The sequence below is a fragment of the Mangifera indica genome, chromosome 17 (genome assembly GCF_011075055.1).
Source record: "Mangifera indica cultivar Alphonso chromosome 17, CATAS_Mindica_2.1, whole genome shotgun sequence".
Taxonomy (NCBI): Eukaryota; Viridiplantae; Streptophyta; class Magnoliopsida; order Sapindales; family Anacardiaceae; genus Mangifera; species Mangifera indica.
This window is the reverse complement of record NC_058153.1, coordinates 511242-531646: the sequence shown is the minus strand read 5'-3', so window position 1 is coordinate 531646 and position 20405 is coordinate 511242. Positions and strand designations below refer to the sequence as shown.

The 20405-nt window shown below is 36.3% G+C and overlaps 3 protein-coding genes and 1 long non-coding RNA gene across 11 annotated transcripts; 1 reads left to right on the top strand and 3 right to left on the bottom strand.

The window, feature by feature from the left end:
• The first annotated feature begins 82 nt into the window (after positions 1 to 82).
• LOC123201165 (L10-interacting MYB domain-containing protein) lies at positions 83 to 5394 on the top strand. 5 transcript variants are annotated; one of them, XM_044616634.1, is made up of 9 exons: positions 83 to 196; positions 1175 to 1515; positions 1588 to 1738; positions 2310 to 2650; positions 2736 to 2886; positions 3028 to 3368; positions 3441 to 3591; positions 3842 to 4182; positions 4612 to 5394. In XM_044616634.1, exons 2-9 carry the CDS (start codon positions 1183 to 1185, stop codon positions 5128 to 5130), a joined length of 2328 nt encoding a protein of 775 aa, XP_044472569.1. In that variant the 5' UTR covers positions 83 to 196; positions 1175 to 1182; the 3' UTR covers positions 5131 to 5394. The 5 variants fall into 5 exon arrangements, with proteins under 5 accessions (XP_044472569.1, XP_044472565.1, XP_044472567.1 ...); XM_044616630.1 differs by having other exon boundaries at positions 3019 to 3368; XM_044616632.1 differs by having other exon boundaries at positions 1168 to 1515; positions 3019 to 3368.
• Positions 5395 to 5806: 412 nt separating this feature from the next.
• On the bottom strand, positions 5807 to 14867 carry LOC123200541 (protein RRC1-like). Of its 4 annotated transcripts, XM_044615749.1 has the most exons (18): positions 14739 to 14867; positions 14298 to 14403; positions 14044 to 14176; positions 13814 to 13859; positions 12221 to 12281; positions 11964 to 12113; positions 11433 to 11552; positions 11174 to 11339; positions 10478 to 10590; positions 10189 to 10269; positions 9195 to 9416; positions 8913 to 8971; positions 8711 to 8795; positions 8461 to 8598; positions 7932 to 8156; positions 7035 to 7837; positions 6624 to 6790; positions 5807 to 6328 (listed from the first exon to the last, which is right to left on the bottom strand). In XM_044615749.1, the coding sequence occupies exons 2-18, from the start codon at positions 14370 to 14372 to the stop codon at positions 6066 to 6068; spliced, it is 2907 nt and encodes a 968-aa protein (XP_044471684.1). In that variant the 5' UTR covers positions 14373 to 14403; positions 14739 to 14867; the 3' UTR covers positions 5807 to 6065. The 4 variants fall into 4 exon arrangements, with proteins under 4 accessions (XP_044471684.1, XP_044471685.1, XP_044471686.1 ...); XM_044615750.1 differs by lacking the exon at positions 13814 to 13859 and having other exon boundaries at positions 11964 to 12115; positions 12222 to 12281; XM_044615751.1 differs by lacking the exons at positions 14298 to 14403; positions 14739 to 14867 and having other exon boundaries at positions 11964 to 12115; positions 12222 to 12281.
• Positions 14868 to 17432: 2565 nt separating this feature from the next.
• Positions 17433 to 19986, bottom strand: LOC123200681 (enhancer of rudimentary homolog). Its single transcript, XM_044616009.1, has 4 exons — positions 19769 to 19986; positions 18539 to 18632; positions 18168 to 18288; positions 17433 to 17804 (listed from the first exon to the last, which is right to left on the bottom strand). Exons 1-4 carry the CDS (start codon positions 19769 to 19771, stop codon positions 17714 to 17716), a joined length of 309 nt encoding a protein of 102 aa, XP_044471944.1. The 5' UTR covers positions 19772 to 19986; the 3' UTR covers positions 17433 to 17713.
• Positions 18728 to 19762, bottom strand: LOC123200682. The gene is made up of 2 exons (XR_006498656.1): positions 19479 to 19762; positions 18728 to 19342 (listed from the first exon to the last, which is right to left on the bottom strand). It is a non-coding gene; the product is annotated as an uncharacterized LOC123200682 (long non-coding RNA).
• Positions 19987 to 20405: the final 419 nt, after the last annotated feature.

Sequence of the window (20405 nt, the reverse complement as noted above, 5' to 3'; positions counted from 1 at the left end):
AGCCTACATCATTTATTAGCCCAAAAAGGATTAAATGTTAAAAAAAAAAAAAAGTGTATAAAAGAGAGAGACTGTCTCTGTAACCAAACAGCAATGGCTCTTATTCCGGATTAGGGTTAAACTCTTCTCACCATCTCTGTTGCGCGCCAAACTCTCTCTCTCTGTCTGTACAAACATCAGCTAATCAAGAAAAAAGGTAAAAAATTTTTAACCATTCTCTACTTTCAATTACTTTCCTTAACTCAATCTCTTCATTTTCTCTCTTATTTATGTTCAATTTCAATTTTAATTTTGCTTTCAATTATGCTTTTTTTTGGTCAATTTTTTTGCGGCATTGAATCAATGGCTTGAAATTCTACTGTAATTATGAAATTTCGGCTATTATTATCTGAATTTTGGCTTATTTCTATAGCCATATTGAAGTCTTATACTGCCACCTTGTTGCATTTAGGGCTTGGCCTAATGCTTTGCACCTCTGAGTGCACTTAGCAAGGCTATTTACTTGGTGAATGCTCAGATAACTGTTTAGTGGTTGGTAACAATTTACGACAGATAATTAATAATATAACTCTGCGGAGCTTTGAACAGAGCTATAGTTTTTTTTTTTTTTTAATTTGGGAATAACACGTTCATATTAAGCTCTGTATTCAATTAATTGAGGGAGAAGTTTTTGTGCCGTGATTTGTACAAAATTTAGTCACCCACGTACTAGATTTTCACCGCGGGATTATAAGAGTTTCAGAGCGCATCATGAAGCTCTCCATTGATCCTACAACACTGGATGTGAGATATTTATGATTTTATTCTTCTGCAATTATAATGGATTATTTTCTTACACTTTTTAAGTGAGGTAAACAAGGGTTAACTAGTGTGGATTGCTAAGTATAAATAATTCGAATTTTCTTTGTTTTTTAATGTGTTGTTGATAGGAAGCTCTTATATTTATATGGGTAAAGTTGCATTGGTTAGTTTGATGTAATACTCTTATGGGGTTTTGGTTTACTGTTTTGGTGATTTAATGAGAATTATTTTTGTTTAGTGGATAAAAAACATTTACTTGAAGCTTTTTTGTGTGTATTACTCTTATGAATTTTTTGTGCTTGAATATTATATTTGTGTAGAAGATTATTGATTTGGAGAGTAAAGGCTGGTTATTGAGTTTTGAAGTTTACAGGAGAAGGAATGGCTAGTCAGATGTCAGCAACCAATGATCGGTCGAGGACTTACTGGACACCGACAATGGAGCGGTATTTTGTTGATCTTATGTTAGAGCAGATGCACAGAGGAAACAGAATAGGCCATACATTCAATAAGCAGGCATGGACTGACATGCTTACCATGTTCAATGCAAAATTTGGATCTCAGTATGACAAAGATGTCTTAAAAAGTCGGTATACAAATTTGTGGAAGCAATTCAATGATGTAAAAAATCTTCTTGATCAGGCTGGATTTTCTTGGGATGAAAATCGGCAAATGGTGGTTGCCGATGATTGTATCTGGAATGCGTATATTAAGGTTGCATTGCTTTTCTATCAAAATATCATGAAAATATTTATTCCATATTGGTGAAATAACGTATAAATGCAGGTTCACCCAGATGCACGATCCTACAAGACTAAAGCATTGCTCAATTTTACTGATTTGTGCTTGATATATGGGTATACAACTGCTGATGGAAGATACAGCCTATCAAGTCATGATCTAGACTTCGATGATGAAGTCCAAGGAATAAATATGGGTGTGTATCTTTTTCTGTTAATGAATTATTTTGGACATTGTTGAATTCATCTGGACATAAAAATCAATTCGTCAGCATTCTTTCTTTATAATCTAGTCGTTGCTGTTTTTTAAATATTTTAATAAACCTTTTAATCATGAGGATTGAGAATCAAAAAAATTAATTGAACAAATAATTGAAGGAAAAAGATGTGAGTTTCCTTACCGTGCTAATGTCTGACCAGATCAGGAAGCATACTCAATGATATTGCCCAGGCTGCTTAAATTTTCAAAATTGTAAATGGTCCTGATGCCACTTCTTTGGCCCACTTTCTTCTGGTAGCCAGAATCTATTGTCAAGCTAGAAATATGTTATCTGCTCAGTTTGCTGTGATTTACTTGAAACAATCACCAAAGTAATTGCAGCCTGTGGGCCCTGGTGAAAATATCACGTAGCATAAAATTTTTTATGAGTTGTCTGCAATAGGAATGAGTCTTCACTGCTTGTGATATTTAATTTTTCGGTGCATTAGTGGAAGAGGTGGACTATTTTCAGTATAGTTAACACCTGTATTATATTCATCAATCGATAGGTGATGGAATGAGCAGCCTTGGCCCAATAAGTAACGAGCGTTCAAGGACAGAGTGGACAGTAGCTATGGACCAATATTTCATTGAGCTTCTGTTGGACCAAGTTGGAAAAGGCAATAAGACTGATAATACATTCAGCAAACAAGCCTGGACAGATATGCTTGTTTTGTTCAATGCAAAATTTGGTGCACAACATGGGAAAAGAGTTTTAAGACATCGATACAAGAAATTGTGGAAGTATTTTAGTGATGTGAAGGTTCTTCTGAAACAGGATGGCTTTTCTTGGGATGAAACACAACAAATGCTTGCAGCCAACGATTCTGTTTGGGATGCTTATATCAAGGTACACAGGCCTAAAAACTTTGTCATTCTTTTATTTTTTTAAATATTTTCCTTTGATAATGAGCATATACATAAGTTGAACGTAGGCACATCCGCATGCGAGGGCGTACAGGATGAAAACCTTGCCAAACTACATTGATTTGGCTCTTATATACGGGGACACGGTTGACAATGAAATTAGCAGTCATTTGCATCAGGACAATGAGCTGGAGATTTGCAATGTGGGAATAAAGGCTGGTGAGTACTGTTAACCTTCACTAGTTTTGTTTACTTCTGTTTGAAATTGTTGTAGGATCTATAATTTGGTCCACAATCTTTTGCCCACGATGTCATGTTGCAAAATAAGTTACTCTTACAAGCAGGTTTTAGTGTCTGTAGGTGAAGGAAAAGGGAGCCAAACCCCTAATGTTAATGATCGAACAAGAACATACTGGACACCGCCCATGGATCGTTATCTCATTGACTTATTACTAGAACAGGTGGACAGAGGAAACAAGCTTGGCCAGACTTTCATAAGTCAGGCTTGGAATGACATGATTACAGCCTTCAATGAGAAATTCCGTTCTCATCACGACAAAGATGTCTTGAAGAATCGATACAAACATTTGAGGAGGCTGTACAATGAAATAAAGAATCTTCTTCAGCACAGTGGGTTCTCATGGGATGAGACACGAGATATGGTAACTGCTGAAGATCATATTTGGGATGCTTATATTAAGGTGTGTTGCTCTTTATTTTAATTGGAATATAAGAATTACTGTTGCACTGTTTCTTACGTATTGCACATGCAGGAACATCCCGATGCTCGATCATATAGAGTAAAAACAGTGCCAAGTTATCTTAAACTTTGTGTTATATTTGGAGAAGAAATCTATGATGGTAGATACAATCGTTTGGCTCAAACTATTGACTCCAACTGCGAAATTCCTGTTCTGATGACTGGTAAATATTCTGTTTAACTTGTGATAATTTGATTGGATAATTTCTTATCTGTGGCAAAAGAATCAGATGTTGAATTTGGTTCGATGAATTTGAATCTTCTTTACAGTTACATTGATCCTTTGTTAAATCACATATTTTAGGACTTCAACATGATTCTTGGTCATGGACAGAGGTAGAGTGTTGTTAATTGGGAAGTGATTTAATGTTTAGATGAATATTTATACATATTCAAAATTTTGTTAATTTGCAGTTTTTGAAAAAAATGACGATCTCATTACAAGTATCAACCCTTTTGAAACTGGATGGACACCACCAATGGAACAATATTTTATTGACCTTTTGTTGGAGCAGTGGAATGAAGGCAATAAGATTAATCACAGTTTTAATGAGCAATCATGGGATCACATAGTTGAAGCATTCAATACAAAATTTGGACTTCACTTTGACAAATACATTCTGGAAAATCAGTGCTTCTGCCTGATGAAACAGCATGAAGACATCTGCAACCTTCTCCAGCATAGTGGGTTTTCCTGGGATGAAACTCAACAAATGGTAATCGGTGATGACATTGTCTGGGAAACTTATATCAAGGTGTGTTAATTATATCATTGTCCAGAGTTTTGTTAATTATAACCACATTCTATTGAGTCTTACCTTCCTGCATATGTACCAATTATTCAACCAAAACAACCGAAAGCACAAACAAATCAGAAAACAGAGATGATTTTATTGATAAAAGGGGATTTATAACATTAAACTGGCAATTTGAAGAGCTGGGTCCTCTCAAGGCACTGGAATCCTTCCTCGTAAGTCCTCAGGCTGCCCACAGCCAATAGCTGGCTAAAGCATGTTTTTTTTCTTCCTTCCCCTTTTGATAAGCCCGACTTTCTTTATATGATGAACTCTCCCCTCCAAAATTAGGAGAAGGGTCCCCCTAGGTCCTAACAGTCATTTTTCTAAATTCAATATGTGTTGTTCCTTCTATCAGTTTGTTGAGTGTTTGTGTGTCCAATATTGCAGGAATATCCAAATGCAATCTCCTACAGAAACAAGTTCTTGGGCAATTTTGGGGATTTATGCAAGATTTATGGGAATGAAGTGTTTAATGGAGGACAAGAAGTGCAGGATATGGGAGTTGAGCCTCATAATGAAACACTTGAGTTAGAGATACAAGGAATCTCTGGAGAATTACAAAATTGGGTTGAAGATGATCTAATACTTGATCAACATAGAAAGCGGCCATTGTCAACACTGTCAGTCCCTGGACGGTCAAACAAAGTGCAGAAAACCGGCAAGGAGATGCAGAATGGTGTTTCTGAGATGGGTGATGTAGCCACATCATTAATTAGCAAGAAAGAGAATAAGAATCACATAGCAATAGAAACTGCTATCAGCGCACTTCAAGCTATACCGGATATAGATGATGAGCTATTGCTGGATGCTTGTGATCTCTTAGAAGATGAAAGAAAAGCGAAGATGTTCTTGGCGTTGGATTTTACGCTGCGAAAAAAGTGGTTACTAAGAAAGCTTCGCCCGTAGTTGCAGCTTTCAGGTTTTGTGTAACAATGTTTTATCTTGTCATAATTCTTAAGTTCAAAAGAGGGTTTAAGGAATAGACCTAGATTTAGATGTATGTTTGAGCAGATTTAGAGATTTAAGCAGTGTAAACAAGTTTTGTAGCTCGTACCAGTGGAGTGGAGTGGAGTATAATTAATCATATTTTGTAATTTTATTTGGTTGTAAGATTAATCACTTATATTATCTTTAAAATATTAAGAATTTGAAAATATTGCATTGCAATCACTTTCACTGCTTCCGCAGTAGGCAGTTAGTACAACAAATTAATTAAAATTCATTAATTATTGCCTGATTGCGAGCGTCTAGGTGGCACCAAAACCAATCAAACCGGTTTGTTGTTTAAACTCAATACTAATCAATTAGTCAGATCGATATTGTGTTGTTTTGTATAATTTTGCAATGGTTAATTAAATATCAATAGACCACATTTCTAACTAATTAATTATTGTTTTAATATTTATTTAATTTGTCATTGGTTTAATTATCGGATCAAAATGATGGGCCAAATCAAAACCCAAACCAATCACTTGAATAGTTTAATACCCGATCTAACTCTGAAAACACTGAATGTCAAAAAATGTACGCAATTGGGAAGGCCTCAAAGGAGAGAGCATAAGAAATTCCAAAAGTTCGTTAATTAAGCACTAAATTAAAACCATGATGCATAAATCTTAAAAGTGAAAGAACACATTGGACTACAAAATGTTTTGCAGGAGACAGACAGATTTCCTCACAATTTTGAGACTGGTAATAAATGTAAAGTTCATTATTCACATCATTTGAAATTGGATTTTCCATGTCATAGACCCAGAAACTTTGATCACCCAAAGATGGGAAGATACTTTTAACTCATTCTTACAATAGCAGTTAACTTACCCTTTTGGATGAACATTGACTCATTTCATTCGTCTCCGTCTATCCCGATCTCTGTCATGATCATCCCTCTCTCTGCTTCCACTCTTCTCACGACGCTCTCTCCCCCTTTCGCTTTCAAAGTCATGAGCTTTATCCCTATCCCTATGCCTTTCTCGATCTCTATCTAAATCACTTTCCTTCTCCCTTTCCCTGTTTGATTTCCTTGGTGGGCTCTCACTTTGGCTCCGGCTGCGCTGTCGTTTTCTTGTAGAATCACGGGCGTCATCCCTTCTATCCCTCCTCTCTGCAGTTTCAAAGACAAAACCAATAGACATGTTAGCTTAACCTTAGTTAAACCTCCTACCAGAATTTCATTAAGAAAATTTAAGCTATTTTGGTGACATATAATTCATAAACACGCGCCTAAACAGAAAAATTTCTAGATGTCATCACTGGACTGATCATAGATAGCAGAAAAAGCGATACATAATTTGAACAAAAAACTAAACAGTATTTGAAAGTTGAAACACAGATGGTGGTAGTCTATAAATTTAATCATCCATATATCATAAGTATCAGTTTCACTTATAGGCACATACTGTTTCCTGAAATGCCTTCCTTAGAATCTGATAGGCCATACTCAGACTCTAGCCGCTTGCGATGGATGGCAACTTTTTTCTCAATTTCCTCAACACTTTTGATACCCCGCTCCTCAAGGGATTCACGATATTCTATTACAGCAACTTCCAAACGTCTCAACTTTTGTCTGCAGTAACATAAGCAGTCAGGCATCAAATTATTTGTTTTGCATAGAAAAAAAATTCTACCTTCACTTAGAAGTGGAGGAAGGGATTGTATAATAAACAGTTGTAAACCTGGAAAAGAAAATCAGCATAACTCAACTACTTTATTTCTAGGAACTACAATTTAAGTTAAGAAAAAAAAAAAAACATATATTAGTTTACTTGTAATTAACTGTAGGCAAGAGGGAGGTGGAAGCACAATACAACCTTTGCTCTTCATTCATTCCACTGTCAGATTGTACTAGAATGCTGGCATCAGTTGCAAGCTCTGTATCATCAGCCTTGCTAGGACCATCAACAGCATTCTCACTTCCTGAAGAAGAGTAGCTCAACCCCAGTCCCCTGGAACTTCTCTTTTGTTCGTCATCACTTTCATCATCCTCAACAGCCCATTTTGAGGCTGGAAGAACAGGATCATTTTTCTCTTTTTTTGTGAAGGTCTTCAGTTCAGGCTGTGGAATAGTTATGGTTGTAGCCAAAGGTACAGAACCTGTGGTCTGTGACCACTTCTCATCCTCCCCATAACGATTCCATCCTGAAAATCCCACTGGCTCTGATTCAACATTCATTTCTTTCCGACCACTTGGATATCTGCCAGAAGTTGAATGGCCCTGACCAAATTTCAAGTCATCATCCAGTTCATAGCCCCGCTGCTTTTCAGCATCTTCCAGGCTCAGCAGTCGTGCAACCATTATTTCTCTACCACCAACAAGAGATAATCCATTATGTCTGCAACGTCTTTCAAGCTCAGCCATAGGAAGGTCCATTAACTCCTTCATAGCTGCATTTTTTCCCATTGCCAATGCAGCATCTTGGTTCGCTTTACCCCCATCACTAATATCTTTGGAGCTAGTTTTCTTTTCTATTTCAGAAGCATCACCACTGATGGAATGAAAAGGAGTCACACCTGAATTCCCAGACCGAAGAAAAGTAGCTCGTAATCCATTCACATATGCATCTGAAAACAGAAACCAGTCTGACCATACTTGCAATACTTTTAAAACTCGTTCCTGCCAAAACTCAAATACTTCTCACATCAAAACCAGAAGCAGAACAAACAAAAAATATAACTAGTCAAATTGAAAGTTTTCATTTATGGCTAACCTTTAGGGCCTCAGCAGTGATCCTTCCTGTTATACTACGATACAAGTCATTAAAGCTCTCCATTATGTCAGGTAATGTTGCTTCAAATTTGGTACGGTAAGCAGATGCATTTTTTACAGGAGCACTACTATTATGGAGAACATCAGATACAAGCATGAGCCTAGCAACTTTGGTTGGAATTGGGGTCTCCTTAAGAGTCAAAGATTCTGTCAGGACTTCAACTATCTGCAACACAAAAAGCTGCATGCATTCAGCAAATAATTCTAAATTTCACAGCGAAGAACTCAGGAGATGGCATGCAAACCTGATCTTTTTCACATTCTCCTGTTCAATAATTTACAAAACTCTGTTCATGTTCTCAAAATTCAATAACATCCCCATGGACATGTCAATGAGGCAAAAACAGTCGAAAGTCCAGAAAAGAACAACTGGCTAAAATAAAATTGATACACATTGCAAATAACCTATGAACAAATGAGCACACTGTCCCAAGTGCCAGTTTTGTGATTGCTTTGGAAACATAATTTACCTCCCCAGCAGCGTCAGCATTATCCAGGGAGAAACCCATAGCTTCTTTTATCTGACTTCTCTCCAGTGTTAATGCACGTAGCATATCCTCAAACTCATCCCTCTGCGAATCAGTTAATGTTCTTTCTGGTTCCATGCGCTGGAAATATTGATGAGGGAAATGAATTGTAAAATGACTAAGAAACTATAATTTAAAATATGTAAAGCAAAGGAAGATTTTTTAATAATCCACCCAAAATTATGACAAGTACCCTGCTTCTTCCTGCAGCAAATGTGGCACCAGACTCCTTTTCATGCTCTGGGCTTTTTGCAACTGGCAGATGCGGTGGTATCCATCTGGAAAAAGCACAAAATATTACATTGTTAATACAGCATAATAAATTCATAAATAAACCTTCTAAAGACATTAGACACATAGAATGACAAAGAAACATGTTGACGGACTTCCATTACCTTCCACTGCCAGTTATCATGATAAAAGGTTCTGTTCGCCACCTTTGAAGTGTATCACCCTGCATATACCAAAAAAATAAATCAGTTTGAAGAAACTTATATCAATACAGCTTTACCCTCATACTATAAAAGTGACATGAACTATTAGGACAGTCAACTTCATAAGTGCAATAACAGTTAGGGTGCCATCATAGTGAGAGAAGTATTAATTATTATTATGCCCACATTCTGAAACAATCCTGAGAATCAGTGATATCTATTAAGTCATATAACAGGATATACCTGTGCAAAAGAGTACAATCTCCAAACATAGTAAGTATGCTCCTTTGACCCAAGTTCAAATAAGAAGTTAAAAAGGGGATTCCCTCGACCCCTTTCCATAATAGCTTGCTCAAAAGAACATCCTCCATCCAAAACATAAAGAGCCATTGTATCAATCACATGCTGTAGATGAAAATCCTCTGGTGGAACAACCATTATATCTGGAACATTTGGAGTAAGAACCTATGCAACCCAATCAAGTGATCATCAGAATGTAACAAGAACAAGAAAATAAATCACTTTAGAAGACAGAGCACAAATAAATTGGCATATACTCTATTATGTGCAATTAGTAACTTTTACAAAACCATGATTAATGGAAAATGTAGAAATGAAGATAGACCAATCTGCCTGAAGACAGTTAACCAAACCTTGATGGCTTACTCTCAACTATTCAGCAAAAGAAAATCTGAATGAGAAACCAGACAATAAAGAAAATTAACCCTATCCGTATAGTCCAATCGTCTACTCAACATTTGTGCAGAGACAAAACATGAAAAAGGGCCATATATACCACAGCCATAAGACAATTCATGGTTAAAAAGATGATCATGTCAACTCACAAACAATTTGGCCAACAAAATATCATGAGAGAACATATGAATCAAGAAACCAAACATCTATAGTATTGCATATAATCTAAGGTCTATTTTAACTGGGAAAAAACCTCAGTGCCTTGACAGACCATATATGAAAATAGATCTCAATGGCAGAAATTTACAGCTCAAAAGCAGCAAAAGCAGCACAGTATTCCAAGATTAAATGACAGTATTTAAAAAGAAAATAGAAAAGTCCTACAATATATATATAAAAGAAAGCATATTGACTCAAAACAGGACATAAGGAATCCAGATGCCAACAAAACAGAGTCGCTAAATATTTTATATTGCGATTTATTACATATTCACGAGGCATATAGCTGCAAAACAATACGAACAGAATCAAGTTAACCTACCAGTTCAGAGTTCTGATTTGGCACAGAAGTCACTGGTGGACCTGACGGACCAGATGGACCAGACAAGATCACAGTAGCACCCTGTCAAAAAATAATCAAACATGCTTCAGATGATTAGATAGATAATTAGAGCAACTTTTGTAAATTGTCCAGTCACACTTAAGATCCCGATATAACAATAGTAGACAATTCCTCTTTAATGTTTAAAAAATGTGTCTCAAAGCATCAAATTTAATGGGATAAAATCAGGAAAACATGCTTTCAAGGTTCTACTGAAAGAATAGCATACCTCCTTACTCCTGATGGCCATATGTCCTGGAGGAGGAGCAGGTAGTGCTTGTGAAGGAAGGGCAACAGATTTTCCCCATCCAATCTTCAACTCATACTCATAAACAACAACTCCTGTGACACAATATATATACATATATATTCAGTCCCTTTTTATCATTTCATTGACTAAATGCATGTAAATATAGTTGTTATCTGAGTGCATTCAGTATCATCATAAAAGAATAAAATTTTCAGATAATGCTTCCAAATTCCCCACAAAATTAAAATCAATCATTAACAAAACATTTATGATTATTGCAATTAAGAAGACATTTATGGCACATAAAAAAGCCATCTATCAAATGTTATAATTGCAATGAGTAAAATCCAATTCATAAATGATCAAAAGTAAAAGGCATACTATATAATCTCAAACCACAAAACTATAACTACACTATAACTTGCAGGAAGAGAACCTAAAAATGAAACTTTTTATCCTTCAATATAAATTAGAATATGGACAGCAACCAAGAGCAGCAGTGTCCATGAAACCATCTCCAAAAGCACAATTGCATAAACATAAATGTTTACAAAAAAGCAAAATTTCTCAGATATGATACCTACCTAATGAAGAGAATACACAGGTATAGCATATAAAAAATGACACGAACTATTTCTTAAAAAGTGTTCATAATGAAGATCTACAAAACTGAACCTTGCATTTCATCTTTTGCAGCCTGTCCATCAGCTCTGTTCATGAAGGCTACAAAACCGCAATTACGTTGACGCCTTCGCTCCTCTTCTGTTCTAGGCCACATTATTTTTACACTTGCAATAGGCCCAAATCTTCCAAAAGTCCGCAGAAGAAAATTCTCATCAACCTAGATTGATGAGACAATAATTACCATCTCAGATAGCAGAAGCTGACCCACATTGGAGTAATCATACAAGGACTTAAAAAATTATAATATTACCTGCGGGGAGAGATTTCCAACATACAGATTTGTAGTCTGTGGATCACCATCATCAAATGATCCAGGAAGCTTTCCACTTGGATCAAAGTCATCAGGCAGTTCATCAAATCGGCTAGATGGCTGAAAAAAATCAAACACAGTTATACGTTCCCTTGTGTTTGAGATGAATGGGTGCTAAGCATAAATCAACATCTAATAGAGAAAGATTAGATAAACTTATATATAAAATGAGTATATGGTACAGATAAATCTATTAGCAGCGACAAAAGATTTCTAAAGCACAAGCACTTAGATCATCAAGTACACAAACTACACAACATATGCAAGTAAGGCTATGTCTATGCATCTGCATAAAAATAAGGATGCAGACCATGCTTGAATATTATTTATGCACTAATGTACAAAACAATTTTTGGAGGCAGCAATAAATAAAGAGAAAACAGTAATGCACCAGTTTCTTTTAGCAATCTTTGTCCTATAATCAGATGAAATTAAAATCGCTAGTACTCAAAAGATTTAAGAAAACATTACAGCAGAACTTTCACTATGACGCCCATCACGCCAAGGTTCGCGTTCCTGATTTCGCCTCTCCCTCATCTCTTGTTCATGCTTCAACTCCTCCATGAAATGATCTATGTTCCGAGACTTCCCTTTCTCCTTCTCCTTTGGCCTATCCTCCTTCTACATAATATATCCAAAAATTTAGAATTAAATATGCATATTACAAGACCAGGAACTAATTTGAGAACAATATAAATCAGTTCTACAAATACTATTAGCATTCTAACCTTTTTTTCTGATTCTTTTCCCTTGGCTGCCAAAGGAGGTGGTATAAAAGATGGAACATACCTGCATAAATGGTATCGTGATAAACTTCCCCGTTGACAAAATCTCTCATGTGTTTCCCTGTTCTAGTAATATGATAACAAGACTTCTCTACACCTTTCTTTGGGCTTATCCCTAGGTTGATTTTCTATATGCACTATTACTGCAAGTTTTTATGTGCATATCACACTGGCAAATACAGTTAAATGTACGCCTTTATCATAGTTTCATTTAATTTTAATACTTGTAAATAAACTTTTTTCGAATACTGATGAATCGAATCTTTCTTATCATATTTGACAAAAGGAAAATTAATGTGCTCAAATAGCATCCTTACTATCTATAACATCATTTCTTTTTATTTATTTTTTTATAGGAAATGTATCTATATTAATGTAAAAAAAATTGATAGAATCAGAGGATGTGAAAGATGTAACACAAGAAGAATTTGGAAGGCCACGTGATAAGTGGTGATTGGGACTTCAGTAAAAACCGTTAGTGTGGAAATAAAAGGAAAGACAAAGAGAATTGTGGAGAGCAGAGAAGAAGTTGATAACTGTGGGTTTAATTTTAGGTGAGACCTGACTCTGGAATTCCAGCCTTGAGAAGAGAATCTAGCACTCTCAAATTTGTTGAGGGATTGTATTAAGTTGTTTGGTGGAGATACCAATCATAATTAAATTCTGGATGAGAAATACACAGCTTCAAACATAACCCATCTTATAAGGGGCTACAACTTTAAAAAGAGTACCATGAACGTGCAAACCCAAAAAAAAAAAAACACTACGGCATGAACAAATCCTAAAATACCATAATCAACTTACTATCCCTAAAATATATTTAAAAAAAGAGGTATCCACATAGTCTTTCAAGAAAAAGCCAAAAGAAAGGCCTTAAACTTGATCTTATCCCACAACATTTCATTTTTATTATGCACCATTAAATCCACCTAGAAGTGCAGTAAAAATAGTTCTCTCAACACTTACATTTTTCCTTTCTCTTCCTACTCTGCATCAAGAGCTAGGATGAACTACAAACTATGGTCTAATGCAAATCATGGCTCATAGTAATGTAATATCTCGATTGGACAAACTATAATGCCCAAAAAGAGGAAATAGATATCTAACTCTTCTCAAGTGACTTCAATGTCTTTGCAACCAACATCAACACTGGCAGAACCACCACAAAAAAGTCCAAAGTGTAGTGTCCTAAGGCCCAACCCATCAAATATCATAGCATAAAAGAAACAAATTCCAAGTTCTAGAATCTCCAATATTAATACAAATGGGAGTAACCCATAAGCATACATAAATTACAAACAAGATGAGAAAAAGAAACCTCAAAACTGACAAAAAATGGCAACTTCTGAATCACCAAACCTAGAATCTTCTTCTCCAGATAATTTATTTCATACATTAACAAACAGGCTATCATCAAAAGAAGATTCAACACAACCTAAGACCTAAGCAGCAAAAGGCTACACCTGAAGCCTCATCAAAAGAGCATTAGGCATTAGCACTGTAGCATAACATTGTTAATTAAAAGCATTTATTTACCTACTTCCCTTCTTTGGAACAGACACCCCATCTTTGGACTTTTCACCTGCCATCCGCGAATGAATAAAAAAGGTCCATATTTTTATTAATGCGTCCCCATAAATAGAAATACTATTCTATCAATCCATAGTGTGAAATGAAATAAGAATATACATTGACGCTGAAAACAGAAATAACTGTAAATAAAGTAGAAACAAAAGAAAAACACAGGATTCCTTGTTCACACTGACCTTCAGAATCCCTCAATTTTTCATTGGGATTGATTGTTCCTCCTCGAACAAAAGTCTTAGACCCAACAGCGGAATCCCCTTGAAATGACTCAACAAACTCTGCATACAACCGAGCTGTTTCATCCTCTGCTCTCTGAGAGCACACATAAAGTTGATGCAATCAGACTATTAGACAGTTATTCTAACTCCTTCCCCTCAACACCATCAGCTTATCAAAACACAATTCCCAGAAGCCAGAAATCAATATCACATACCTTTTTCTTAGCCTCTTCCTCCTCTCTATGCTTCTGAAAAGGAGTCTTCTTCCGTGTAATGGAGAAGGAACTCATCTTCCAGTATCCAACTTCTCGTAAACAATTTCTGCAATAAATTAGATAAAAATTCAAAATCCATGATATTTTTTTCTAAATCACAAATAATAAATCAGTGAACACATCAATCAACGTCTAAAACCCACCCTAATAAATTAAGCAAGAGGAAGATAATATAGAGAAACAATAAAAAAGAGAATCACAATTTTTACAACATTGGAAGAGATAAGACAAATATAGGGTTCTACAGAAGAAAAAATGCAAAATAAAAAAATTAATAGGGAAATTTAGGGTTCGTAGCTCAATAGAAACCAAAAAAATTAAAACAAAGTTCTAATGTAATGTGAATATGACAAGCAACGCAACAGGTTGAGGAGCGCGAACCGATTTAAGCGATTTGAATCACTGTAACCTCTACTCAGAGTCAGAGAGACACTGAATTCAGAGACTTTGCGACAGAGCTATTGAGTCGACTGGATATGCACACGCGAAGAAAATGAGAGTGAAAATAAAAAAGGATTAAGTGAGACGGTTATATAGTTGCATAGTCAGCAGCAAGCACTAAACTGATTGGGCCACGTGTACTGAATTAGGGCGCGTTAAAGCAATCAAGCTCAGACGCCTACCGATGGAAACAAATTTGTAGGATTTTACAAAGGCCAAAAGATTTCCCACCAAGGTATGCTGCAAACTCAGTTTCCACCCTTTAACTATGGAAACATCAAACACCCAACTGTGACTGGTTAAATTTAACAAAACCCTAACGGTGGTAAGGGTAAAATCATTATTTTCTCTATAATATTCAAAATAAACTAAAATAGAATCTACTTTTGCCCTCCTAAACTTTAAAAACTAAAATTTTCCCCCAGCCTAAGTTTTAAAAAATCACAATTTCACCCTAGGGTTTTGTTTTGAAATCTTCGACGACATTTCCAGCTCCATTGCCGACGACCTCTCCCTCCCGAAGCATCCTCTCTTTCTGACAATCTCTTTCCTCTCATTTAAACGCTTGATCGACATTGGAGAAGTCATGGAAGACGATCGTCTTCCCAGACGAAGAAGAGATGACTCATCGTCGTCTGGTCTTCGTCTAGGAAGACGATCATCTTCCCAAACTACGAAGATGAGATCGCATCTTCCTAGACGATGAAGACGAGATCGATCGATCTTGTCTTCATAGTCTGGGAAGACGATTTCTCTTCCCAAACGACGTCTCTCTGCGTCGGATGAGTTGGGGTGGAGTTGAGGGGGGCCGTCGGTGGAAGAGAAACCGTCGGGAGGGGAAGACGGCCAGTGATGGCATCAGAGAAAGTGAAAGGGTTTGGAAATAAAACCTAAGGGGGAAATACGATCTTTTCAAACTTAGCTTAGGAAAAAAATGTTAGTTTTTAAACTTTTAGGAGGGAAATGAGATTAAATTTACCACCGTTAGGGTTTTGTTAAATTTAACCGGTCATAGATGAGTATTTAGTGTTTTCATAGTTAAATGATGAAAACTTGAGATTGCAACATACCTTTGGTGGGACATAGTCGTTTGGCCTTTTACAAATGGCCAAACGACTATTTCCCACCCAAGGTATGCTGTAATGACAAGTTTCCCCCATTTAACTATGGAAATACCAAACACCCACCCATGGCCAGTTAAATTTAACAGAACCCTAACGCCTGAAAATTTTATCTCCTTTTGCCCCCCTAAAGTTTGAAAACAAAAATTTCCCCCCAGCCTAAGTTTAAGAAAATGGCAGTTTCACCCTAGGGTTTGGTTTTGAAATCTCCGGCGACCTCTCCGGCTCCGTTGCCGACGGCTTCTCCCTCCCGAAGAATCCTCTCCTTCCGGTGATCGGTTTCCTCCCATTTGGAGGCCCGATCGTCGCCGGAAAAGCGGTGGGAGACGAAGAACTTCGTCGGGGAAGACGAAGTTCTTCGTCTTCCCAGACGAAGACGAAGCCGTCGTCTTCGTCTGGGAAGACGATCGGCTTCCCAGGGAAGACAACCGTCTTCTTCTGGGAAGACGATCGTCTTCCCAGACGAAGACGACGGCTTCGTCTTCGTCTGGGAAGACGAAGAACTTCGTCTTCCCCGACGAAGTTCTTCGTCTCCCACCGCTTTTCCGGCGACGATCGGGCCTCCAAATGGGAGGAAACCGATCACCGGAAGGAGAGGATTCTTCGGGAGGGAGAAGCCGTCGGCAACGGAGCCGGAGAGGTCGCCGGAGATTTCAAAACCAAACCCTAGGGTGAAACTGCCATTTTCTTAAACTTAGGCTGGGGGGAAATTTTTGTTTTCAAACTTTAGGGGGGCAAAAGGAAATTATATTTTAGTTTATTTTTTAATATTATAGAGAAAATGACAATTTTACCCTTAACCCCGTTACTTTTAACTGGCCATGGGTGGGTGTTTGGTATTTCCATAGTTAAAGGGGGGAAACTTGTCATTACAGCATACCTTGGGTGGGAAATAGTCGTTTGGCCTTTACAAATTACAGGGTTTATTTTACTGCCACTGCCCCACCAAGGGTAGATTTGATGCAAATTGCTCAAATTGGAATTGCAAACCATCTTATCTTGTCAGTACTATTTAATCAGAATTCGTCTACAGTTCTTTTTTAAACAATTTTATTTACTTTTATGGGAATCTTCTAAATTCAAACCATGTTTTTTTTATAATGATTCTTCTACATTCAAATAGTTTTTCTTTTTTTTTCTAAAATTTATTTATTTTTACAAAAATACTATATTCTAATCAAACGAGTCAAATTTAACTTTAAACTACCTATTTTAAATTCAAATTAAATTTATTAACCTTATTTAAACTTGATTCAAATCCACCTTTTTACCTCAAGCTCTTTACATTTCAATTCTGTTTTGTCCCTAAAACCTAAGGGTAACAATGTATAAGTTAAGAATGGCATAAATTGTTACTTCTTGCCCAACAGCTTCCCAAATTGTACTAATGATGACGTGAATATTGCTAGTGTCGATAAGGATGCCAAAATAGGCTACGAGTCAGATATTAAGATCTGTAATTCCACATAAAAAATAAGCAGCAGGTGAAATAAATATATTTGCAGGCAAATCATGCAACAAGCAAGCATATTATAGCTGAATATGAAAGGCCAAGCTTGGTAGATGCTGGCTTATCTTTCTACAAAACACACTGATCAAACAATACCAGAAACTTCTGCAGAATGCCACATTTACTCTTTAAGAGAGATACTACAACAGTCAATATTATACAACCTTTAGTTCAAGAGCACGACAGTCCAAATAATAACCTGTTTCTATACTTCGATCATATGCCCACTGTCAGACAGAAAATTTCGGAAACAGTTACAGAATAAGTTGCCAAATACGAGTCATTTAATGCGCCATTTTCTTAAGGTGTTGAAAGGTTCGCTGTTTGATCCACTGTCTGTCATATGGTAAAAAAGCCTGGATTGAGTGATCAAAACTGCAGACCCAAGACAAAAACAAAATTATTAGTTACTCATCGAGCCATCATTACATGCACACAACCATACAGGCTGAAAATTTTTTTGTTCAAACCATCAAATGAGATACAGCACATATATACACAGTGAGCTAACCCTTCACTGCTATGGGCATCAAACTGTCTCAAATGCAATTCAACTCCACTTCTTTATAAAATATCTCATTTGTTTATGAAGTGCTTTCTTCATTAAAAGAAAAAACTTTGAAAGCACAAACAGTGAAATGCGATAGATCTTATAAGCTTGATCATTAATACAGAATTCTATCGTTGTTCAGTTGCCAGCATCATAGTGCCTACTGAAAAAGGGAAAGAGAGATTTACACTAATGCACTCATGTCTGTAAGGCCATCAATGAAATTGTAGAGATCTGCAACATCATAAGTGATGTCTCTTATGGCTGGATTTAACTCCCTAAGCTTCCTTTCATACAGTGCGCATATACCTGTATATTTCCAAAAGTAATAACCTCTAATGAACATGAACATGAACAAGAATATAAAGAACTTATAATATGAAATGTATAAACTCTTCATCTCTGGTGATTCAACTTGACATTGCTTAGATCTGACCGTATATTTGATAACATAACACTATTTATTTACTCACTGACACCTTTACACATGATAAAAGCTTCCTTAGCAGACATAACAATAATGTGATTAGTGAATAAATACATAATATGTAAAACATACCTTCCATAGCTTGATTTATGGAACCATAATCCATAAATGTCCTTGTAGCCCTGTTCTGAGAAGTCTGCATCAGAATAATAGTGTGCTTATTAGCCTGCACACAAGGGAAAAAGCCATTGTCAGCACCTGAACAAGATAAAAGCACATATTTCTGGAAAAGAATTTATAGAACAACTGCAAAATAATCCGTGAAAGGGCTAACTACTTCCCATAATTCTCCTTTGAAGGAGACTTATGGTTATCAAATATTGACTAAAGACTCAATAATCCTCACAACAAAATATCCAGCACAACAATGACAATCTATAGACTCGCCAAATAAAACATAGTTTCTTCCAACAGAAGTAAAAAAACTGCCAACTACCAACAGAACTATACAAGTAGGTCCTAACCCAAAAGTGTTGCCAAGTTTCTGCAATCAAACAAGCTACACAACAAAACCCATTAACGATGCTGCTTCCCATTTTTTTCTAAACATAAATGCAAGGAAAATTTTATGGTTGTAGCATAAAAAAGAATCAGCTTGCACACCCTACTTTACATCTCCAATCCAAACAATTCAACGTCACAATAAGAGGTGGATCTGAGCCGCTCGGCTTGAACAAGTTGACCTCAAGCTGGAGTAGCCTTAGCTCAAATCAAGCAAGTAGTAGGAAAGTCACCAACAGATTCATCTTCTACAACGATTTTTCATCTTCCCTATCAATTCTTCTTCTTCGTCTCCAATGACTCTTCTTCTTTACAGGTGTTCCAACGTATTACAACAGGCTCCAGCTAACTCATCGCCAACTTGAGTTGGACTTTCTGAATTCACATCAAGTACAAACTGAACCCTGTTCAGACTCGCTCAGTTTGGCTCAAATCCACCCCTAAGCTAGATAAAACTTCATCGTTCAAATAAAAAAAAAATAGGAAGTCTCCTCCAGTCAAACTCCAGTACCTTACATTAGAGCTGAGACGCATGCCAAGATCAGTCTGTTCAACGATGGTTACATCTATGCAAAATTAAAAAGTAGAAACGAATACTAAATTTTCAACTTTTCACCTGGAAACATATAAAAGCATTTTTTTATTGAAAAAAAATAACAAAACTTAAAGTGAAAAGAGAAAGGAGGAGGACAGTAATGAAGAAAACTCTACTGCAAAACAGAAATCGCAACATAATAAAAAGTACAGTGAAACTGCTAAAGTAGATTACAATGAGAAGAAGAGGCGAAAATAGCATATTACCATGTTAGATGAAGAGGCAAAGCAAAAGGGAAAGCGGGATTCTTGACTTTCAAGGGACTGAGACAAATATAGCGTCTGGTTACAGAGCAGCAGAGAGGAACAAGTTTAAAGAGGTTCAAAAGGGAACCTTCGCAGCCAACACGCCGTTGACGAGAGGTTGACTTGTCAAAACGGCGCCGCTACAGCTGCTTTGTATGGTAATAGTTCGGTTTGGCACCCATTATGACGGAAAAATATAATAATTTTTACATATTCACTTGAACCCCCCTATGTTTTGCCATTTCATGAGCATTCGTTGGTTTCTAAACTTAGAACTTGGTGGATTTGAGCCTATATCAAAAGTTGACTTAGCCTCAAATTTCTATGTGATTTAAACTAGTCTAACTTAAATTGAAATTTTGACCCAATTCAAGTTTAAAGACTTACTAATCTCACCACATTGAAACTCTTCTTTTTAAGTAATTATTTTTTTTCTGGGATTTTTTATCTTTCTCTAATATCTATTCTTTTTTATATGTGATATTTCCTTTTTTTGTTTCAATAATGTTGTTACACCTTAACTCTTATTTTTTGACAATTATTTTACTGTCTTAATAGTTTTTTTATTTCTTTAACAACTCTTCTTCATTCCAATATT